The 24,093-nt window shown below is 37.6% G+C and overlaps 3 protein-coding genes across 6 annotated transcripts; 1 reads left to right on the top strand and 2 right to left on the bottom strand.

Annotated features, from left to right (window-relative positions):
* Positions 1-247: 247 nt before the first annotated feature.
* On the bottom strand, positions 248-2,852 carry LOC117630513 (wall-associated receptor kinase-like 20). The gene is made up of 3 exons (XM_034363220.1): positions 2,105-2,852; positions 1,425-1,487; positions 248-1,326 (listed from the first exon to the last, which is right to left on the bottom strand). The coding sequence occupies exons 1-3, from the start codon at positions 2,850-2,852 to the stop codon at positions 248-250; spliced, it is 1,890 nt and encodes a 629-aa protein (XP_034219111.1).
* Positions 2,853-14,681: 11,829 nt separating this feature from the next.
* LOC117629650 (transcription factor EMB1444-like) lies at positions 14,682-19,993 on the top strand. The gene is made up of 11 exons (XM_034362214.1): positions 14,682-14,833; positions 14,928-15,396; positions 15,867-16,043; positions 16,407-16,500; positions 16,593-16,634; positions 16,768-16,827; positions 17,142-18,317; positions 18,417-18,518; positions 18,672-18,812; positions 18,907-19,032; positions 19,121-19,993. Exons 2-11 carry the CDS (start codon positions 15,296-15,298, stop codon positions 19,208-19,210), a joined length of 2,109 nt encoding a protein of 702 aa, XP_034218105.1. The 5' UTR covers positions 14,682-14,833; positions 14,928-15,295; the 3' UTR covers positions 19,211-19,993.
* On the bottom strand, positions 19,295-23,191 carry LOC117629651 (ultraviolet-B receptor UVR8-like). 4 transcript variants are annotated; one of them, XM_034362216.1, is made up of 11 exons: positions 22,768-23,190; positions 22,561-22,634; positions 22,366-22,450; positions 21,928-22,059; positions 21,594-21,830; positions 21,212-21,427; positions 20,890-20,933; positions 20,492-20,674; positions 20,117-20,207; positions 19,867-19,907; positions 19,295-19,768 (listed from the first exon to the last, which is right to left on the bottom strand). In XM_034362216.1, the coding sequence occupies exons 1-11, from the start codon at positions 22,979-22,981 to the stop codon at positions 19,646-19,648; spliced, it is 1,440 nt and encodes a 479-aa protein (XP_034218107.1). In that variant the 5' UTR covers positions 22,982-23,190; the 3' UTR covers positions 19,295-19,645. The 4 variants fall into 4 exon arrangements, with proteins under 4 accessions (XP_034218107.1, XP_034218108.1, XP_034218106.1 ...); XM_034362217.1 differs by having other exon boundaries at positions 19,326-19,768; positions 19,867-19,910; positions 21,594-21,788; XM_034362215.1 differs by having other exon boundaries at positions 19,326-19,768; positions 19,867-19,910; positions 22,768-23,189.
* Between the last annotated feature and the right edge of the window lie 902 nt (positions 23,192-24,093).

Below are 24,093 nucleotides of genomic sequence, written 5' to 3'. Positions count from 1 at the left end.
TCCATGTCCTCATCAACTTAATACCTCTGTTAGTTTTGATGTTTTGTATTTCCTATTTTACAAGTTTGCAAATTGTTTTATTTCAATTTTCAACCAAGAAGGCAACAAGGAAACTCTACTAAAAATCATAGCCTCCGTTATTATACAAAGCGCTACAGATGATTGCACGTGTCAGAATCAGAAGTTTATCGGAAACAGAAATAAAATTTAAAATTTTCCAATTCCAACTTCTTTGCCATTCATGGACCTAAGTTGCTGAAACCTGATTTGTAACAATACTGATGATGTACTCAATCTCGTCAGCAACTTCTTTCATTGAGGGCCGATTCTGCCTTCGCTCATCCAAGCAAGCCGAGGCTAGCGACCCCAAGGCTTTCATAGTCTCCAATTCTACAATGCCAGCCCCCTCTTTTATCCTAGGATCAATGGCATCCATTAGTCTCTCTTCCCTCAAAATGTTCTTAACATAGACCACTAAGTTCACATCCTCTTCTTGTCTGTTAAAATCAATAGCTTTCTTAGATGTCAACAGCTCCAACAGCACCACTCCAAAGCTATAGACATCGCTCTTATCGGTCAGCTGAAAGTTTAGGTAATATTCGGGGTCAAGGTAACCCAAGGTCCCCTGAGCACATGTTGTAATGTGACTTGATTCAGTCATGGCAAGCCTTGACAGCCCAAAATCAGCAACTTTTGCATTGAGCTTGTCGTCGAGTAAAATGTTGCTTGATTTTATGTCGCAGTGGTAAATTCGTGGCACGACAGAATCGTGCAGATAGGCAAGCCCTTCAGCTGTTTGACGAGCAATGGTAAGCCTCATAGGCCAAGTGAGTGAGACCCTTTTTGAAGTGTTGAAATTTCCTGTATGGAGATGTTCGAAAAGGGTACCGTTGCGGATATACTCGTAGATCAAGAGAGGCTGTTCAAGCTCAAGGCAACACCCCATCAATTTGACTAGGCTTCTATGGTTTACTTGACAGAGAATTCGAACTTCGTTGAAGATTTGATCCATGCCTTTAGTGTTGCCAGGCTTGGCTCTCTTGACTGCTGTGATTGTTCCATCATCAAGAACTCCTTTAAAGACTTCACCAAATCCACCAGAGCCAAGCACGTTGTCTTTGGAGAAATTGTTGGTTGCTCTTGTGATTTCTTTGCCTGTGAAGATCTTGGCTGATTTTCCAGCACTATTGTTGGCATTTAGCATGTCTTCCCGGAACTTTGTCAGGCTAAAATGTGCTGATCTCGCAACGTTTTGGTCACGTCGCTTGTAGACTACAGATCCAATAATGGCTCCAATAAGCATTGCAACCGCAGCAAAGACCAGGCCTAATTAAGAAGAAATTAGAAAAATAATCATTCATCCCAGTCATTTAACCTTAAAAAAAATAAAAACAGTATAAATTTCTTCTGTGACCAAGGCATACCTCCAATGAGTGGAGCTAGTTTCTTTCGACGTTTGCAGCGTCTCCAATTTGGACACTTGATGTCTACACAAAAAGACAGTTTTTGTATTAGCTTGAGAGCATGTAAAGAGCTTGTAAATGCATATATTCTGCTAATGAGGCATCTGAATTTGATGCTTGTCTTGATATTGATTAATTTTCAGTTTAAGTTGTATATCACAAGTTCAAGGACTATAGTTTATGGTTTTCTTTTTGTTACTACAAGTACAAAAAATGCATAAACAGCCGTTGTATTTGTCAGAGAATTCATTTCCTTTGATCAGTATATAACATATAAATATTCTGTAAACGAGTCAAATATATAATATATATTACAGAATATTAAAATTTGCTTCGAAATCACGGAAGATCTCAGATCACAGTGTCAGTACTACACTACTTGTTTGCACTTCAATTTGAGTAAAAAAATATAGTCAATATATTATTATTCAGGAGCCCCTGACACTAATAAAAACCACCGCATGAGGAGGATCCAATAAATGTTTGCTGGCAAAGTTTTCTCTCCAAAATTCAAATCTTGTTCAAAGAAAACTGTGATTTCTGAACCTAAAACAAAATCTGAAATTGGATTCTGGAATTGAAAACAAAACTCTCTCCAACAATAAGCATGATAAAAAAAACAAAAAACAAAAGAGACATACTGTGGCATATTGCATTGATGGCGTCCCATTGAAACCCAGCCTTGCACAAGCACCTTCTTTGTCCAAACCGATCCGCCAAACATACAGAGTTCATCAAATCGCCACAGTCAATTGGCAGCTTGCACTCTGGCTCTGGCGGCAGCTCCCACATAATCTCAACCCCAGGCTCAGGCCAGCTGCTCAGAGCCCCAGAAGAAGTGTCCAAATTCACAAAGCTCACATAAGCGGAGCACCTCTCCTTCCTAACCCTGATCTTGTAAGCATTGTTAGACCCTCCAGTCTTGTACAAGCAGCACAACGGAAACTTCCCACACGCCGAGGCAGCCATTGGGTTGTGCTTAACGTAGTCGTGGCAGAGACTGTTTGATGAGCAGTTTTGAGAGAGAGTGAGTATTTCATTGGAACAGTTCATGCCTATGACTGTGTTGCTGCTGCTTATGTTGAAAGGGAGGTTGTTGTCCAGCAAAATGCCTTGGGACTTAAAGTCAGCTGCCATGCACGTGACGTTGTTTGCTAACCCCGGCGGCCGGATGATTAGGCGCTGGGTTAGTGGGTTAATTGATGTGATTAAGTATGATGAGCTATTGAGAGTGTCAAGCCAGAGCACCCCTGCATTGCACCGGACCTTGTATTGTTGGTTACCGCAGTCCGGTGATGTGCTTAGCGGGTATGGCACCCGCTTGTGCCCGCAGTCGGGGCAATGTTTGACGGTAGCTGCCGTATGTCCGGTGCAGCATAAGATTGCCATTGTGAGAAATAAAAGAGAAGCCGCTCTGCTCTCCATTTGCTCTGTATGTGAAGAAGGAAATGCTTAGGCTTGTGTTTTGCTATAGTGTATTAATTGGTTAGGCTTATAAAGTACAATGTACCATGGTTTCTCTCGTTATAATGCAAAGCCAACTGTCCTGGTGTTATTTTAATCTCGTACTTAACGAAAGGGGCAATTAGTTTTGTGGCTCCAATGGCCTCAAATTTAAGGTTTCGCCCTAGAAACCGGAAATGTTTGCGGCCAAGATTCTTGTGTTTGGAAATGAATAGTGTCAGTCCCTAAATGCGTGGAATTGTAGTGTGTGCTAAGCTCATGCTCGTGATCAGCACATCCTTTGGCATTTAGTATCACTAGGTCATTGAATCATACAAGGATTTTATGAGAGCTCTCCAAATACCCTTTTAATTTGTCTTAATAGTTTTTAGGAGGTTTTTTTTTTTATTTTTTTTATTTTTAATGTAAGTGTGAAGATAAGTATTCTACCACCATCAGAACTTAGAATGCCGTTCTTGTATCAATTACAAAACATTCCATATCTCTTTGGTATTTAGATGTTTCTATTTTCTATTTTCTTTTTATGGTAAAATTTTAGGGACATTCCTATGGATATGAATGTGGGGTAGGGTTTTTGATGGTGATCTATGTCTGGACCCCGATTCCCATCAATTTGTATTAGAGCTATGGCTTAAGATCCGCGTTCTCGGGAAGGTTTTTGGATATGGAGGGTCGTGTCGATAACTACAATGACATGGAGGAAATTAGGAGGATGCTACAACAACTTACGGAACAGAACATGGCTTTAATACCAGTTGATGAGGAGCAGGGTCTGGACATAGGTCATCAACAACACATACGAACACCCAAGTTTAGAGCTAGTTCAAACTTACATATATCGTGGCAAATTCATGCCACAAATAAACTATTTCATTAATCATCAATAAAAATAACCTCTACAAAAGATTACATTAGCCTTATTTATAGGCTTTACAAGACTTGGGCACCAATGCTACTTGGTCCAAAAGTAAACTAAAAAGATACCCTAAAATTACATAAATAAAAAAGTAACAACATCTTATGAAATAACTAATTGAATTATAAATATATGTCTTAATCCACCCCGTTATGCTCCTGCATCAGTTTTACACATTGTAGATCGGAGGATTTGTCCCCCAACATGCAGGAACCATTATTAGAGGACATGGAGAGGAGTTTAATCTTAATCCCCCTTGTAATAGTCTCTTAACAATTCCTAAGCAATAAGTGAAATCCTGTAATTAGCTTCAAATGTACAGATCCAAAGCAAGTTGAACTTGTTTATCTTCCCGTCACCAATTCCCCAATTAACAATTATAAACAATTTGCGTCTTCCAAAACAAATTCCCGTCGGTTTGGTTCAAGTTTTACAGCTCCCATGAAACAGAAGTATCATATTTTTATTATGTCAGACTAGAAAGATGTCGGTAAATTGATGGGGAAGCTGCTTTTGCTTACTTTACTCTTCTTTGACAAGGAAATGGTTGCTGGTGATCTCTGCAAATAGGAAATTGTAACCACCGTGTATGATAAGATTGTTTAGTTGAGATATATCTTTCACATTTTATCCACACCACACCGCACCAAGTGGCTTTCTCAACTCGAAAATAAAACTAATAATTTAGGACGGTGTATCTATCAAGTTTTATAAGCGCATAAAGCAGAGGACCAAAACAAGGGCTAGCCTTGTTACTACTTGAAAGCTTATGGCAAAGTTGCGCCTTGTACCGAAAGCTACGTCCGAACTTAGAATATCTTTTAGGATAAATTTTACTTTTCTACTTGCAAGTTTCTTGAAATTTTGACTTTATTGCACAAAGTTTTTTTCTTCTCACTTTCGTACCTAAAGTTTGACTTTTCTACCATTTTCATACATCTGTCAGTCATTCCATCAAATGCTCTGTTAAATGATGATGTGGCAATTAATGATCCCACTTGAACTCACTTATATTGTGGCACGTGGACTGAAAAAAAGAAACTATTAGAAATTAAAAAACAAGTAAAACAAAAAATAAATTTAAAAATAACTTCTCTCGAGCACTAAACCCCATCTCCCGCTCCCAAGCCACAATCCACCATCTCTATGTCGAGATCTCCCTCAACCCCCTTCCCCTTCTTGGACCTCAAATAGCCCCACCCCACCCCACCAACACCTCCGCACCATTGCCTCTCCCCCCTAAAAAAATGTCTAAGCACACCCATCCCTCCTCAAAAAAAAGAACTGTGACTATCAACCAGACCTCCACCTGCAAAATCTTTCACAGAAGAGAAACAATTTATTCAAACCCATAAATAGAACACCACATCATGGGTTAACGGAGAACATGATGGAAATACTAATGGATGTATGAAATTGATAGTAAAAGTAAACGTTAGGAATGAGAGTGAAAAGAAAAAAAAATTTGTGTAGTAAAGTCATAATTTCAAGAAACTTGCAGGTAGTGAAATGAAATTTACCCTATCTTCTAATATTTGAGAGAAAAATACATGTGGGACCAAAACATTGGTTGATAAATTTAGGCCTACTAGTAGCATGTCTCTAACTCAACCAAAAAATGAAATGGTTGCACCCGAGCATTTTTGCTCACAACTTTAACACAATGTGTACCATCACCACCATTTTCAATACTTGACACGTGTCCACTAACCATGGTTACATAAATTCAAAGCGAATAATTAACTATGGTTATGTTCATAGACACATGTAAGTGTTGAAAAGAGTGGTGATAGTACGCCTTAGGTTAAAGTGGTGAGCAAAAATATTTCCCCCGAATAAAGGTCTTCATTACTAAAATTAGGGTAGCCTTTAAGGGAAAAACATATATTACCTTCATTTTTGTTAATATTAAGCATTTTTCACCCAAATTAAACCTTGTAACCCACTAAATTTTAACCTAGTAGCACTAAAGTCCCATATATTTAGTTCATTAAGAGATTTTAGGCTCGATTCCTCCAGCAAAAAACTTTGTTAACCATTTTCGTTAAAAATTTCTAGCGCCGCCTTTAGATGGGAGATATACAGAATGTCAAATAAACAAAAAAAAGAAAAGAAATTGGAGATCGTTACAAACAACTGTCAATAACCAATTAACAGCTGATAATATGGCCCTTTGGCCTCCACACTTGACTTTCCTTAAACATTACAAATCGCCATTTACATTTTGATTTGAATCATTTTGACACAAATCTGATTTCCTTTACCTTCACACTAACACTTAACAACACCAACAAAGCAAAAGCGCATGGCCCCTTCGGTTTTCACACGCTTATTGCTCCATCCAAACTAAAAACCCATAAAACCAAGAAAAATAATAAAAATAAAATATATATTACACAGTTTTCACTTAACCCAACAACACCTTCAGCTTTCTTCATCCATGCATGCATGCCCACTAATTTACTTCACACCATTAATTACTAGCAACCCGATGACGAATTGGGGATTGAACTCCAGAAGATTTCATGATCTGGGCAGCAGAAGAAGATGCCGAAGAACCAGAATTCATACCATAATCCGACATAAACAGCTGAAAATCCGAAGCTTGGATCCTACCCGAGTCGCCCGGTAAACGGATATACGAAGCTGAAGTCGGCGACTCGCTGAACCACGAGTTCAAGGCTCCACCCGCTTGTTTCCCATTCCTGTACTCAACTATGGCTCTGTATACAAAAGGAATCAAACCCTCCATTTAATTTCTGCAAATTTCGATCTCCAAGAGGCAAACAGAGGAAAAGAAAGCTAATTGCTCTGTTTCTGTTTCTGCTTCTGCTTTTTTTTTTTTTTTGCTTCTGCTTCTGTGGGCAGCTATGGTTTGATATAAAAGGGGGGTTGGGATTGGATTTGGTGACGTGGCGTAAATGGGATATTGGGGAGTGTCCAGCTCTTGAAGCCAAGCCACGCAGGCAGGAGGCTTTCAACGCAAACCCGCACGACGACCTTGAAAGCTCTATCCAAACCCACGCCAATATCATCTTTCTTTCTAATTACATCTTACCAAATTTCGTAATTATCGTTTATTTTACTAATTAAGTTTGTTAATTATTATTATTTTATGAGAGTTTGGTTTGGTTTGGGTCAGTGGTTTCTGAGCTTTCTAGACAAGATTGTTTTGGTCGGTTTTTTATAATTAAAACGTTTTTTTTTTTGGGTCTCAAACTAATGGCCGTCGCCACCTCCAGTTTTGTCTTAGCTGTCTTCTTCTAATTACTATTTGTATTCCTTATTTTTAATGTGTGTTGATCAAATTTGATTTCGAAGAAAGGTATTTGCTTGATTTAGTAATTAAGAATGATAGAAAGGCTCCACATCTATGAATACAATACAAATTATATGATGATGCTTAATTAGCTGGTTGTCTACGCCATAACAAATACCATGATTAATATAAGTTCTCTGCCTAATCGTGTTACTCAGATAGGGTTTATTCGTCGAAACTATAATATGATATCCTGATATTGTATGCTACTACCCCAGAAAAAAACCCGGTGCACTAAGTCGTCCATAATCATACGATTTCTGTATAATTAATCTTTAGTTTAGTAGTAGTTGTTCTCACTTTGTTGAAGGAGGGTTTTAGATTCAACTCACATGATGACGATTTACATATGTGATATGTTCAATACTTAATTGCAACTAGTTTTACTAGCGTGACGTAGCCTTAATGTGCGAGTGTGTATCTTTATATTATTTTGTAAAATAAATAAATAAATAGAGTCATTTTCACTTTGAGGGGGAGGAAGCCACTGTTCTTCCTCCCCTCTCCCATTCTCCCTTCCTCCCCTTCACTATCCTTTTTGCGGTTTCTTCATGTTTGGAATAAGTCGCAGAGACTCTTTCGGGGTTTTTGTGTAGTTTTCACCTCTTCTTTCGTGAGAGTTTTTTACCTCTTCTTTGTGAGAGCTTTCCACATATCATCTACAATATTTTTATTTTTATTTTTTTGGCTTGATTTTTTCAAACTTTATCTGTTTTTGGTTGTTCTGAGTTTGCACTCTTAGTTGGATGCCTATGTCAGAATTTATTCGATCATGTGTAATCCTTAGTGGAGGAGCTCTAAATTTTCTTAATTTTGATGTTAGATGGCTCCGTTATTGTAATAACCTTTTATAACTAATGACTTTTTTAATTGAACTATGAATGTAGTCCTAGAATTTCTCAAAAAAATAAAACAAACAAACAAACAAATTTTGTGACAACTTTTTCTTTTTTGGCTTTAATAGATTCGTCTTACACTCTTACCTCATAACATAGCACATTATCTGCTTGAACACATCTCATTAATTTCATGTTACAAAGTAACGACTTATAATACATGAGACAATCGTATAAAAGTTGAGAAATGGAAACTTATATGTTTAGCATTTTCCCTTAAAATATTTTTTTTTTCTTTCAAGAGCTGAATATTGGAGAAAGTCAGTCTCAATGTTATATTTATGAGATAGTCAAACTTTGTTAAATTATCTCTAAAATTGACAGAATGTACTGATATATAGTCTGACAGTCTTAACCTTATACGACTTGATTTGGACATAAAACTTATCCCAACTAATAGAAAATTTCAATTTGCTTTCTATTAATCAGTCTAATTAAAACCCAAATGAGACCGTCCGTCATCCGCATCCTATATCTTATAAATTTATTCTTAGCAAGTCGTCAACCATGTATATATATATATATAGGCTGTACATGTACAGCTTGCTTCATCAAAATAACCACTCCATTGTCTCTGTCGTAGATGAAGTCATTGCCTGCATCATAATCCAATTGAAAACCAGTCTTCAATCCTCATGTCGTTTTCCTTTTCCAATAGAATTTGTAGCTTCAAAGCAGCCATCGAAAGCACCGCAAACCCTAAGCAAAAGCAAAAACCTGCGTGCCCGCTTTGTTTTGCAAATGGAGCATTAAACAAGCTGCTCTTGTCTCAGTCTGCGTTCTTTATGGTATTATTTTCCCTCATGAACTTGAAGGCAAACACACAATGAGAAAAGATAACACTGACTTGTATAGAATATTGGTTTCTAGCAACATCAAGGCTTAGGTGTTGGTGATCTTGGTGGTGGGGGCCATGTTAATTTAGTCTTTGATTTTATCTCCAATCAGCATTGTCATGATTTTATGATTATGATTGATGATTATTTATCCAATAAATAAGAACATAATTCATAATCCAAAATAATGGTCTGCAGTTGCAAGGTGTGGAACATGAGATCACATATACAGCCTGTGCAGTCTTCTCTTCCAAGATTTATTGACAAATGTCCATAATCTTGGATAATATCTAGCATATAGTTTAGCATGAAGTGACGCCATTAGTTTCATTTTAGAATGTGATAAATCTCGCAAAGTACCCACTGTTGTAGTGGTATTCAAGCCCTAACGTCCGTGTAGTGTGTGTGAGTTTAATACATTATTGCCTCTCTCAAGAGAAAAAGTTCTCTAAAAAGTGGGGTAATGCCAGTTATTCTTATAGTTATGCTTTAGCTTCTTACTCAATTATGTTGCAACATAATTTGTATTTTTCTCTTCTTCTTTTCCTTCCTAGTTACACTTTTTTTTTTTTTTTTCTTCTAGAAAGAATGAAACTATTTGTCACATTACTGATAGCAACTGTTGAAGATGATAGAATTCATAATATAAGGCTTTTAATTTCCATGTTGGTATGTTGCATCTTTTTAGGCCTCATCACATCTAGGCTTAGTCACGAACAGTCCAACTCTGTTGGGCTTCATCATATCTGGGCTTATTTCAAATTCCTGTCGTTATAAGATCCTGGATGTATGATTTGCCTATAATTTTTCATGACAATGAAGCACAATTGAAACCTAATCGCAAAGGCGTTGTAGTGATTAAGAGTATTTACTCATGCATTCAAAGTCATAGGTTCAATTCCTCCCTCCTCAAATATCATTTATATCAAAAAAGAAATTGAGTAAAGGAGTTGTAAATCAAGTGGTTAAGAACATTTATCACTACATCCGAACTTCAGGTTTGAATTTGATTCATCCCTCTCCCAACATCATTTCTATATAAAAAATAGGAACCCAATCCTATACTATAGGGTAAAGTTTACTCATGCATGCACCGCCTATACAGCCTGAAGGGTCTTCATCATCACCCTAAATATCCCCTTCACTTACTATTACTAGTGTGGTCTCTTGCACATGCTCTGGCCACTGATTAATTCAAACTCCATGCAGTCACTTTCTTTTTCCTTTTCTTTTCCCCCCCCCCCCCCCCCAGCCCCAAGACCAATTTAGATTAACCTGTATCAGCTTCTTCTTGCTTGTGGACTAATAACTTTATACAAATCAGGTGGAGAGATTGATAAATTTGAACATATAATAAATAAAACATATTTATAAGATGAATTTTTTAGTATTGCTGCGACTTTTTCCCAGTGGGATATGCACGCGTGCTGATTGCAGGATGTGTAGGGAAAAGCAGTACAATTGTCTTATTCAGGTATATTGCATATAAATGCAAATGATTTTGGTTTGTTTATCTTAGTAAAATATATGCCCTTGCCACATGTATGTATAGAATTGTGTTCTTATCTTTCCTCTTTTCCCATATGGTCCCTCCCCCGAAGCAGCATGAAATGTTGCAGCTTTATCGTAAAGGATATAAACAAGGTTCATTTTTGCTGCAAAAGTTGCATGCCTACCTACCTCATACAGAAGAAATGGTGGAAAGAAAGCACAAGATATATTGTAAGAACAAGGAAAACGGTTTTCGTAAATATATCTTCTTTTTGTTTTTTTTTTTTTTGTTCATTTGGTAACTGTCCAGTATTTTGCATGAATTATTTGATTCATTTGTATAACCAGGGCAAGGAGTTGCATGCAAATAGTTGGGAGAGCATAGCATCCCAAAAGATAAGCCCACATGGTTTTCCCAGAGCTAAGTAGTGAGCTAGCTTGTTTTCTTTGGATATTTTACTTCACTTTTCCAACTTTGGTTGTAAGATGTTTGGAAACTTATTACTTAATCCTGCGTATAAATCTCACTTTTTTCAGCATATTCAAATTTTTTTAAATAAAAAAGTGAACTATCCCACCCCACAATGCAATTCAACAATTAATCAAAACTATCTATATTATTTTATATTTGAAGTATTAAACTTTAGACTCCACCAAAAGTAACCTAAAACCGAAACGGTTAACAAATTCGAAACTAAAAACTTAAAATTTGACCGAATGATGATTTTGATGAGAGTGTTTCACACTGAAACATGGAAGCTTTGCAATAATTTTAAAAAAGATTTTGAGCATCTCCGCGTACCAAACGGCTCATGTTATGTAGTACATTAGAGCTGACCTTGAGACAAACTATTGAATAAGTACATGCATGATCACATTAAAAAATCTTGGCTAAAAGTGGTCGATTGCCTCCCTCCCTTGACTTCTCCCGGCCGTTCATCATGTAGCTGTTTTGAAATGATTTTCTTTTCCTTTTTCCTTTTGATCCAACGATTAGAAATGTAGTTCCTTTTTTTCTTTTTTTCTTTCACTTAAATTCAAGACTCTTTAATAAAGACGCGACAAAATGAATTGAAGCAAACGAAAAGTAAAAGGGCCAAAAAACAGTACGGCCATCTCCCGACAAAGCGCCCAGTGTTTCTGAGTGTACAGAGTCTGCCATCATTCTTGAAAAAGACTGTTTTCCGTCAACGGCGGGCCTAAATCACTAGGCCCACTTGCATGATCTTCACTGTTAATGGGCCCATCTCTTTAAAATGCTTACGTATGCCTCTGGCTTAGCTGATAGCTTTAGTTCAAGGGCCTTTTTCTGTTCATTTCTCTTTTTGGTCTGTGCCTTGTGTTACACTCGATAGCCATACACCACTCCATTTATCGATGCATGTTTCGATTTGGTAATTAACTCAGTGACAGTCTAATTAGGGTTTGTGCTTTGGCAAGAGTTGATCCAATTGCTAGACTCAATTGGCAACGCGCAATCTGGTAATTCGTCATACAAACCGTTGATGCATGTGAAATCTTTTATGAATCAACGACTTACAATAACTTACTAAACTGTATATACCACCACGTACTAAACCTAGCATTTATCAGCTAAGATATATGCTTGAGTTCTTAATCATCTGATGAATTACATTAAGCAATGCTGGGATGGGACATAATGATCATAGGTTTCTTTTACCTCGAGATTCAATAAAAACAGGTTAACTTTCCAATACAACTTTGATTATGGACCCACATAAGTGATGTGGATGGTAAAATGAGGCCCCACTCACATGTATGTACTTGGCATTCTATAATAATTCTATTGCCGTCGGACCAATAGCTTCCCATTGATCTGGTTTTCCTATCTTTTTTTTTTCTTTTTTCTTTTTTATATATATATTTATTTTAGATTGTCTTCTACTACATTTTAATGATGAATTTAATAATTACTTAGTTGACTACATCCATGCATGATTGATGCATGCACCAGAACTTTTCTGGAGCTCATAAAAAAAATAAAAATAAAAACTTTTGTGGAGAGTTCATTATGTAATTAAAAGACATTCTTCTTTCTTTTACTAAAATAAAGAAAAATTGAATATGGTGATGAATTATATAAGCAGACGTGCAAGAAATCGAGCTATGTGCGGTCACTTCCAATAAATTTAAATAACGAGGGCTTTTTCAAATTAAAATTATTTTGACCATTACAAACTTGACGAATTTGCTTGCATGATTGATGCATGCACCAGAACTTTTCTGGAGCTCATAAATAATTTATATATATATATATATATTTTTAAACTTTTGTGGAGAGTTCATTATGTAAAACGGTTGACATTGAATCGGGATAATAATCATTTTGATATCATATTGCATTTATATATATCATTTTGAACCATTAATAATCATTTATATATTGCATTTATATATCCAATGGGTGACCACAATCTCTTGGACTCTTGTGGTCCAAGAGATCGGGACTGTTCATTATGTAATTAAAAGACATTCTTCTTTCTTTTACTAAAATAAAGAAAAATTTAATATGGTGATGAATTATATAAGCAGACGTGCACGAAATCGAGCCATGTGCGGTCACTTCCAATAAATTAGGGCTTTTTCAAATTAAAATTATTTTGACCATTACAAACGTGACGAATTTGCTTGTTTCATTTAACCAAAATATCTCTCGAGTCATCTTCTCTTCCACATTTTATATTGTTTTTCAAAAAAGAAAAAACTATATCAAGCCATCTTTAGCTGCCACATTCTTCATGCATTTGATATACATTAAATAATACTGTTCCATTTAGTTGTAAGTTTTCTTCCCATCTTGAAGTTGAAGAAATCTTCTATCGGCCTTTAAAATTTTAATTTTTTGAATGACTATGATGTCGTGGGATTTCCAATATGAGACTTTTGATAATACAATTAGCTCATAAGTGTTAACTAACACACCAATTATAAATTAACTTAACCTAAAAATATGATTTCTCTAATCATCTTCCATTTTAAGAAGCGGGGCCTCATTCATCTTCATCTACAACACTAAAATATTAATTGTACTTCTATATAAATAATGAATTGGCGCCTAATAAATTTCACAAAGCTGACTTGTGGAAGTATTAATCTATACTAATGTGACGAAAACAAACATATGGTCGGTCCAATTATGTGGCAAATGTTTAAGCTGCCACGACATGAGATGCCATGATCACTTTTATATATAATCTTCACAAAACCTATATAAAATGTTTCTTTTTAATGAACCAAATTCAGAAGCGTTTTGCATGAGCTTAAAGTCAGAAGTCAATATATTTCCTCCCCCCACCCAAAAAACAAAGAAAAAAGAAAAAGAAAAAATACATTGCCACCTTTGTCTCAATGCATCTATACGGGTATGTTTTAATTAAATTTGTTTTTTTAGTACAATGGATAATCTAAACTGTAGAAAATGAAGATTTTAAACTTGAAACCACTAGTCTGCAAGTCAATGTTATTTTTCACTTGAATAAACTGGTTGGCGTTCCAACCAAATTTTAATAAAAGAATCACAATTAATAACATATATTTCTATAAATGTTGTTAAGTCAACTGGTTGCAGAAAATGTCAAGCACACCCACCTCAATATTTTAAAAGTATGCATATATAATTGAAAAATATCCATAATTTGAATTATGAAGGTGGTTCTATAAGATGAGACGAATATTGGTGCACTTATCTAACTCAGGTCAACATATCAAATGGGTTTTATCCAAAAGCTATAAAATACTTTAGAAAACTTCGTCTACTTATCGTATTTGCTCAAACTCTGTCGTATATAATGTATGTATATGCTTACGTTGTACAATGCCAAATCAGATAATGTTTTTTTTAATTACTGTTAATCTTATTTTAACAAGTATATATTTATATATTATTTTTACGTGACTCCCACACCCACTTGCAACTTGCAAGCTGTCTTAGTTAATTAATAATGTTTTTCCGGTGACTAATAATAATAGAGGCATCACAATCAAATATATTGCAAATTGCAAAACGGGTCGCTGTTTTGTTGCAGATTCACTTCACTGTTGAACATACCCAGAGAAACAGACCATGGGCCCCACGGCCCATAGCAAACAAATTTGTGGGCCCCAACACCCACTCCGTCCAAACCGAGTTATAGAATCTGACTTTGGACAATTTTGAAATCCGCCCAAATAAAACAAAACATTATTAAAAATTAAATAATTAAACACAACGTGACCGGTTAACCGGTGGCGGCATTTTCTTTGTTTATTTATATGATATGGTGGTTGCAAAAGAGGCTTAGAAGCCGTTTGTTTGTGTTGGGGGGGGTGTTTGGAGCTTCTGGACTTTGGTGAACGAAGAAGGCCAATTTCCCCAAACGAAAAACTGAAACAGAGAGAGCCATGGAATCCAACGAATATGAACATCTGCAACGTCTTTGATTTTAGAGGTAAAGAGCAACACACTAACTGTAACTGCTTCTCATTTTCTCTTGAAGTGAGCTGATCGAAGTTGATTATAATAGTTTCGTGTTTGTTTGGCAGCGGATTTGAGCTTCGAGCCGATCCGAACAGAATCATGAACAGCTTCTTCCAAATTGTCAAGCAAGTAGGGGGAGAGGTCTTTGTTGATTGTGGATTTGTTTAAGTGCTTCTTGAAAAAGTTGATTAGGTAGCTGAGAGCGAAAGCAGATTGGTGTTTAGTGAGCGTCTAGCGATGGAACTGTTTTCGACTGGTCCACCGATTAAACGACGAGCGGGATTACGGATTAAACAGGCGGGTCGGGCTTCGTACCGGGGCAGCTAGGGAAGGTGGTGGCGGTGTTGTCGTTTTGTGTTTGTTGGATGTGAGTAAATTGTGTCGTTTCTTAGTTGTTGAATAATTTGAGCCTTGTTGAGGAAGTTAAGAAGATATGGGAACTACTGCTCTGAGGCAGTTGCTCAAGAGCCTCTGCAGCAACAATTCGCCGTGGAAATATGCGGTGATTTGGAAGCTCAAGCACCAGAGCGATTTGTAAGTTTCTTTTTCTTTTCTATTATTTTAAATTTATGAACTTTTAATGTTGCATAATTTTTTTTTTTGTGTTTGGCCACCATCAGAGTTCAGAAATCAAGTTACTAATAAAAATGCTTTGGGTTTTGAGATTGTTTTCTATGATTATTTTGATGCATTCTGTTTGAACCACAAATTAGGGACTTCAATTTTGTTGGTGCAGCCAAGCATGGTTTAAGATACATAACATACGTGCATATGCATATAGAAGTTTGAGCATTTATATCTTATCAAATCATAAAATAGAATTTGAATCTATAATCAATATGACTGGAGGCATTATGATCATTCTTCTCTCATGAAAAAAAGTTCTAGTATGCTTAGGCTTTGACATCCAAATGACCTTTTTCACGGCGAACATATTGTGTATGTCATGAATATCAAAGCTAGTGATGATCTCCGGTATGATAGTTGTCTTCTTGTTAATTAAGGATATTGGCCTGGGAGGATGGGTACTGCCATCATCCAAAACCAAGAGAAGCTGTGGAACATTCACCGGATGACATCTACTTCAGCGACGCAAGTGTACATGATGGTGGATCTACAGGCTATCCAATTGGACTAGCAGTGGCTGATATGTCACATCTTCAGCACACATTTGGAAAAGGGTACAATCTTGTTCTTCATTCTTGTCTTGCTGTGTACTTCCGTTCAATCTCCAGAAAAGTTTCTGCGGATTTGTTTTACAACAAATATCTACAAATATAAAAGTAACAAAAAGAAATTTTGGTGGAGGAGAATTCCTTTAGCATGCTCTTAGTTATTTGCCACCATGAATCCAATACTCTGGGTGTCCAAAATCACCATTACTCTTACGGGTTCGCCGAAAACTGTCTTTACACACGCATATTTATGCACACTACTTATTTAAACTGACGCTATATGTAAATTTTTTGTTTACTAAGAGACACCAGCAAGCCACACAATGAGTAACTATTAATGGTTCATTATGGATTTGAATAATTTCTCAGGGTTGTCGGTGAGGTGGCTTGCACAGGGAACCATAAATGGGTTTCCCTTCACAGTTTGTGCACCAGAGAGTCTGACTCTAAGTTAGTTCCTGAGGTAAATCTTATTTGAACAAGCTAATGATAATTCCGCAAGTAGTGATAGTGAACACAGTATATCTAAAAAATGAATTATTTTTATTTATTCAGTGTCCAGATGAATGGCTTCTTCAGTTTGCGTTGGGTATCAAGGTAACTTGTTTGGCATATCCTAGTGGCATGAGCACAGACTAGGTCACAATTGCGAATTTTAATGCTCAGGATTCATATGTAATTACTTATACATGGATGAAAAATCTGATTATGTATTTGATTTCTCATGTAGACAATTTTGCTTGTACCTGTACTTCCATATGGAGTTTTGCAACTTGGCTCCATGGAAACGGTGCGTGCTCATTCTGAACTTATTCTAAACTTCATGAATTGGTTGTAGCAGTTTATTTCCTGTAACCATGTCATTATAGTGTAGTAACTAATAGCTTACAAGTTTATCTAGGAAGTTGTAGCATTATAATTTTTTTTTTTTTAACTCACGCTGCATGAATCTGACATATTATTCTGACCCCCATCCGGGGCTTAAGCACCTTGCATGTGATTCTCAATCTGAATCTCTGTCTTTGTGTCTGCCTGTGTGTTCCACGTATATCGATCTGATTGTATTCATCTTATTTGTCCCTTTCTTTTTCGATCAAGTTGTAGGTTGCTGAAGATCAGGCAGTGGTTGCTTTTGTGAAAGATAGATTCAATGCCATTCACAATGTTGCGGGGAAAACTGTACCTTCTACCTTATTTAGGGACATTCGAGCTGAATCATTATGGCCACAATCATCTAGTTTAATGGAGAACGCATTTGAATCATCAGCTGTTACCATTAACCCACTCAAGGTTGAAAGGTCAGAAGAGATTGGTAACATCAGACTGAATGATATCTTACTGTCAACTTTGGAGCAATTTGTGCAATTGCCAACCATTGAAAATGTACTTCTAGACTCTGGAACAGATCAGCCAGAAGTTCTTAAGAGAATTGGAGAAAATGAGATTGGTGTTCCACGTATTTATCACATTGGAGAATCGAATCCACTCAGTCAGTGTGTAGATACCGACATGCTGGAGACCATAGAGACTCAAATGTTTGGGTTGTCTTGTTTGGAGGAAGAACTTCTAGCCCATTCTCAGTATGGTGGTTATAACGTGGATGTGCTTGGAGACCCTTTAAGTGGTTTCAATTCTTACTCTGCTGGAGGTATAGCAGAACAACTGTTGAATTACAATAATGCTGAAGATATAAGTCACAACAGGAAGGATAGTTTCTTTAGCTTTCCTGAAAATTGTGAACTACACAAAGCACTTGGAACAACTTTCCAGAGGCAGACCGATGAACATTTATGGAATTCATCCATCTCCATTGATGACACATGTAGCAGCTCTGGTTTGCAGAAAGATTTCATTCGCAGTATTGAGCCATCAAGGCTTTCGAAAGGAAGCGATGCTGAGAACCTCTTTGAATCCATGGTAGCCAGAGATGACACCTCATCGAGCAGATCTGACAATATTAAATCATGTATGACCACATCAAGTCAATTTCCTGCTTCTTGTGAACAATTGAAATTTGAAGCAAGTGCCCCAATGGAGAGTGATTCAATGACGTGGAATCATGCATCCGCTTCTTTCAAAGGCACGATGAGCACTTTGCTTGACAAAGAGCAGCAGGGCAAAGGATACACTTCTACAAAGCCTAAAAAGGAACAAAAGTCGTCCGGTGCCAATGCAAGAAGGACCAGGCTTAGCAACAGCCCAAAGCTAAGACCAAGAGATAGACAATTGATTCAGGATCGTGTCAAAGAGCTGCGGGAACTCGTCCCAAATGGTGCCAAGGTGGGTTTTTTTGTAGGTTCAATATTTTGTTGCGGGGCAATACATAATCACTTATATTTCTCTAACTAGATATGTTTTTCCTTTTTGTGGCAAGTTCAGTGCAGCATTGATGGCCTTTTAGACCGAACCATAAAACACATGCTGTATTTAAGAACCATGACTGACCAAGCTGAAAAACTGGAGTGCTATGCGCATCAAGAGGTATGCAAAGCTCGTTCATGTTGATAACTTCTGTGAGGCCGGCACAATATCCCGGACTCTCAGAAGTTTTTCTTCTACAAAGCCAGCTTATAGTTTACCAGCTGGTGTCCCAATTGTTACAAGTTTCTGACCAAATCTATGATTCTTTTCCAGGTACCTCGTTCTAATAACATGAGCGAGGCCAAAATTGGTGGCCAAAATGGGACAAGCAGGGGTTTTGAAATCGGAAGCGAACTTCAGATTTGCCCTATTGTGGTAGAAGATCTTCAACACCCAGGGCACATGCTTATAGAGGTATGTTGGTGTTGCATGACCCCAAAATTTGTACACTTTTCGAACACACAGCTTCATTGCAGAATGTTTCAACCAATTACTATGTCCATTTCAGATGCTATGTGATGAACATGGACTTTTCCTAGACATTGCCCAAGCTATCCGTCGATTGGAGTTGACCATCTTGAAGGGTGTGATGGAAACCCGCTCAAGCAACATGTGGGGACATTTTATTGTTGAGGTATAATTTGTTAACCCTATTATTTTCGTATAAAAATTCCAGAGTGATTTACCTTTTTTCTTAAATGCTACATTTGCAATATGCTCAGGCTCCCAGGGGGTTTCACAGAATGGATGTTTTTTGGCCGCTGCTACACCTTCTGCAACGCAGAAGAAATAACATATCAAGCAAGATCTGAATCTCATGGTCGACCCAAAAAAAAAAAAAAGATTGTAGGCATCTCTTTTGTATTCAAGAAAATTGAGCAAGCCTTCAAGTATTGTGCTTCAAACCCAGATCATTATGACAAGACCTAAGAAGCATAATGTCTTTGTCGGAATGTAAAGTTTCTGTACAAGTAGTTAATGTTGGTGTACAATCCCAGACAGAATTTCGACCCAAAAAACAAACCTGGACAGAACTTTCTGCAATTTGCTGTTGGAAGAAAATTAGCTTCTAAAATCTACAAAGAATGGAACACATGGCTCTGTTCAAGCACGCATATAAAAAAGAATGTACATTATGCATAAACAGGACGAAGTGTGCATTTAAGAACTTAGAAGGCAGATTATCTGAAGCAGTCGTATCCTAATAAGTCATTCCGTTTCTGTCACCACCATCGATTAACACAGATTCAAGCGGGTCTTTCAGCAAGCAGTAGCGTGTGCCACCAGCCACATGCAATATTTTTTGGTAAGCAACCGTCTGTAGAAACTTGAGAAGGAAGGTTCCTGTCCACGGAATCGCCCAGGCCAAGCTGCATCCAAACAGGAATATAAAATTTTCAAAAACGATCATGAAAGAACATATACGTTTGGGGCTCAATATATTAATCATAGAAGTTAGGAATCATACTTGGCCATACTTGTTCCACCCCCAACTATATAATTGGCCGTCTTCTGTAGGCAAAGATAACAAAGAGATTGTGAATATCCAAGTACCATGTTTGGTGCAACAAGTAACTAAAAATCTGTTTATGGTCTACCGCATTAAGCTCATCTTGGTTGAAATTGTTAAGAACCCTATCGACAATTTGATGGATAGTACTTAGAATACAAATATTGGCCCTCTTTATAATGTGGGATAGACAATGGCATCCTCTTACCTGTTAGTATGACACTATGGCGTGCCCCACAGGAGACCACTTTGGCATGCTTGCTTTCCAAACTCGGAGAATCTAATGGCCTAGGTAGAGTCTGAATCAACAGTGATGTGATTTAGTTAATTTATACAAGATTCCTCTACAGAGTTGTACTAAAAAATTCCTCAGCAAAGACCAGTTCTTTAAAAGCAACACAACGCAGATAACACCGCAGACAGAAACAAGTTGGACTGAAAGCGTAAGATAACAAAACTAACTCGGATTCAGAGTAGAGATTTGCATGTTCCAGTTATAAATTCTGACATGTTTTTTTTTCCCACATTCTGACTAATCAATAAAAAACAAAAGGAAACCAAAAGGAAAAGTTGTTGAGCGTACCTCAGCCTCATCGGCACCTGTTCCCAGCTGTCCGAACTGATTCCCCCCAAAAACATGTACACGACCATCAACAGATATACACAGAGTATGCCAGAGTCCGGCAGAGATGGTTTTCACTCTAGAATTGGACAATGAATTCACATAACTTGGTCTTAGTTGATCTTTTGTATTCCCTTGCCCACACTGGATAAAAATGGGGGGAAAGAAAAGATACCGCAGATAAATACAAGAATCAGGAAAGACAAATATATAAAAAGAAAATGTGGTTCCAATTGAATTACTAACCAACCAGTAGTACCCCCAATTATCACAGTACATAAGGAGAATGCTACCAAACGGTTCACTCAATGCAGAACAACTCAAACAACATAAAACCCTGACTATCATAGAAAGCTCACCTGTCCATAGAGTCCCCAGCCAAAAGTAACCAGTGCTCCAGCATCTGCAAATTGAAGAATTATTGTTAAAGGGAAAGTAGATGATAAAAATGAAAGCGATCACAGCAAAACTGGATGTTTTCATCAGATTAACAGGATCCATAGAACAGCCAACAATAATCTCACATTTTGCATTGACCCCAAGGTAATCAAGGAGAGAGAACAAATAAGTAGGCTTAGCACATACAACCGACAAATCCAATCTGTTGATATGTTCTTCAGTTATAAGTATTAACACTTTTAAGAAATATCAGCGCTATAAAACAATCAATTAAATGCTGACCTGTTACTACCACACTGTGTCGACCACCACAAGCAATCTCCTTCACATAACTTCCAGGAACTTTTGTGCCCTGAGATACCACAGAAGCCCTATCCTTTCCAGAAGAAGATGGCTCAATACAGGGTATGACATGAGGAGAAGAGACCATCTTTACCCGGGTACCCAAACCTAGCTGTCCTTCGCCTCCATAGCCCCAACCCCACACCTGTCCCATATCTGAAACTTCGGTTAAAATTATGATCCATCAGGTGTCTTGCTTTACATCAAAAATCTTCCATAGCTTCGTACTTCCTACAACCTACAAAACTATATGGTGTGACCACAAAGACGGAGTAACTATCCTGAAAATCATAAGCATAATCCCTGACCCTTGTGGTCTTACCTGACAAAGCTAAAGTGTGGCGTCCACCAGCTGCAACACTGGTGATCCTTATTCCAGGACCCAGAGTTACAAGACAAGGCGACAAAGTGAAGAAATCATCACCACCTGTTGAGGTTTCAGATTCAAGTTTAGGTGATGAAACTTTCCTCCGTTTTGCAACTTCCTCTCCAGCCCTTTTGCTGTCAAGATGAGATACTGTCCCACTAGTCAAATTGAAGCCTTGAGGCATTGGGCTTACTGTATAAGATCATAAAGTCTTAATCACATTGATATAGTAGAATCAATAAGGCTTCCCTGATTGGTTTTGTCAGATATGCCCAGGTTTCAGAAATACCTTGTTCAGCTGGTAATGAACTTTGATTCCCTATAGTATCTGTTTGAGGAATTCCCACCATAGCCAAATCATGGATAAGCTTCCCAGACGGAACACACTCCTTCCATCCCCATGAGTATACATCCCCAGGCTCTGTAAATTAACAAATAATAAGAATTTATTTAGATCTCCCGTGAAAACCCAGATTATCCATATAATAATCATTTGATTAGATGACTGAAACTGATATCGTAGAATTACCAAGAATTTCACAAATGGACTAAATGCAACTGTCACAAATAAATACTAAGAATCCATTCAATCCGCATATTAATGAACTAATTACTCTTAAATTCTTTCATTTCTAACACAAATCTTGGGTACTGAAAAATGAATATCCTATCCATGATTTTCATAATTCAACTAATAAAGAAAGCAGAAATCAGAACCAAGGTGCACCTGTGACAGAAACGCAATGGGCCCAACCAGCAGCAGCCTTGAGTAGTGAAGCCTCAGTTGGAAGAGGAAAAGGCTCCGGAGTCTCCTTAACAAAGGTTCAGCAGCATATACATAGAAGATGCAAAAATGCAAAAATCAATGACAAACAATTTGAATGCCTAAAACATTTCAGTTATTAGAAGATCACTGCATTACCCCATGCTTCCCAGAAACCAGATAGCTTTGCCCTTCATCGTCTGCCGAACCCCACGTTATGAGCTTCCCACACTCTAATCTCAACCATAACCAAACACACCCCCTCAGCCACAGCTAATCAACTTTCAGATCAAGCTTAACAAAACGAATAGTAATAGCATCAACTACTAAACAATTAGATAGAGACTGAGAATCAGAGAAGCAAACCTGAGATGGCCATGGCGAATCCACAACCGCCACCGCAGACGTCCTTCCACGAATCTCCACCGTCCATCCGATTCGGAAACCGCACCGGCGCCAGGGACAGTACCGGAGATTTCTCCGGCGAAACTCCGGGAAGATATCCACACATATAAACCAAAGCTTCTCTGCGCTCCTCCGTCTTCATAGAGTCTCCTCCTTCTCCTTCATTGCAGTTCATCGCCGATCCAAACCACACAGAGCTCGTTTTTGTTGTATAGAAATCTCAAAACAAAGCTCAGAAGCTCAATCTAATTAACTCTCTCTCTCTCTCTCTCTCTCTGTGTGAAATTTCAGTTTAAAGTAAAAGCGTTGGCTGAGAATTTTTCAGTCAGCCTGGCCTGGTCTGGTCTGGTCTGGTCTGACGGAGAAGAAAGCAAAAGGACCGAGACTCAGAACATCGAGGCGTATCATTTACAGGGATGTAACCCGCGCCACGTCGGATGCCACGTGGAATGATCTGAGCCGCGATTGTGGATTACTTTTTTGGGAGCCACGAGTGTGCTGGAACTTTCTGGAAAGGATCCATTTTCGAGGCCATCTCGTTGGTTGCCGCGTGTGGGTGGGACCACGCCCGTTATTTTAATCGCGGTTGGATTTGAAATTTAATCCTTGTTTGACCGGTAATCTGTGTTCTCATCTCACGCTGGTGTCGCTGCGTGGAACGACAGGGAACGTTAGATTCACACATTTCCTAATTGACGGACACAAAAGTGCCACCGCGGCTTGGATCTAATCATGATTTGCGTGAAAATAACTACTTTTCTATGGACAAAGGTACTTTGCTATGGGCCTCCATCTTTGTGTTGGGCCATTGCTCTGTTTGTTTGGCCTCTTATTTTGCTGCAAAGATGTGAAATTATATAGTGAGGGTGCAATATATGGATCTTTTATGTGGACTTTCATATTAACTATATGATTATTTCATTAAACTTAAGTAAAGTTATTATTCAGACGAATCACATGGCTATCCATATTTATGGTCCATATATGACACATTCATCATAAAACGACTCCTATAAAAATAGTCATTTATTATCCAATCTGAATGTCCTCACGTTATTATCGATGTTTGCATAGGAGAATTTCAACTTATCTAGTATATATGTATATTTTCAAGTAGACAAGAGCATCCTTTCCTAGACACCCTACTATTCACAGTTGGAAGATGTGCTTGGTATAGTTCAGATTCATAAGATAGTCAACAATGCTATGCATTTCCTGAAGCATAGTCAACAATGGTGTTCCTCATACTACTTTTTTTTGCCCAAGTGCTCATAATACTTGGAAATT

This window comes from Prunus dulcis, chromosome 6 (genome assembly GCF_902201215.1).
Source record: "Prunus dulcis chromosome 6, ALMONDv2, whole genome shotgun sequence".
Classification (NCBI taxonomy): Eukaryota; Viridiplantae; Streptophyta; class Magnoliopsida; order Rosales; family Rosaceae; genus Prunus; species Prunus dulcis.
Note: the sequence above shows the minus strand (reverse complement) of the source record. Positions and strands in the feature narration are given on the sequence as shown.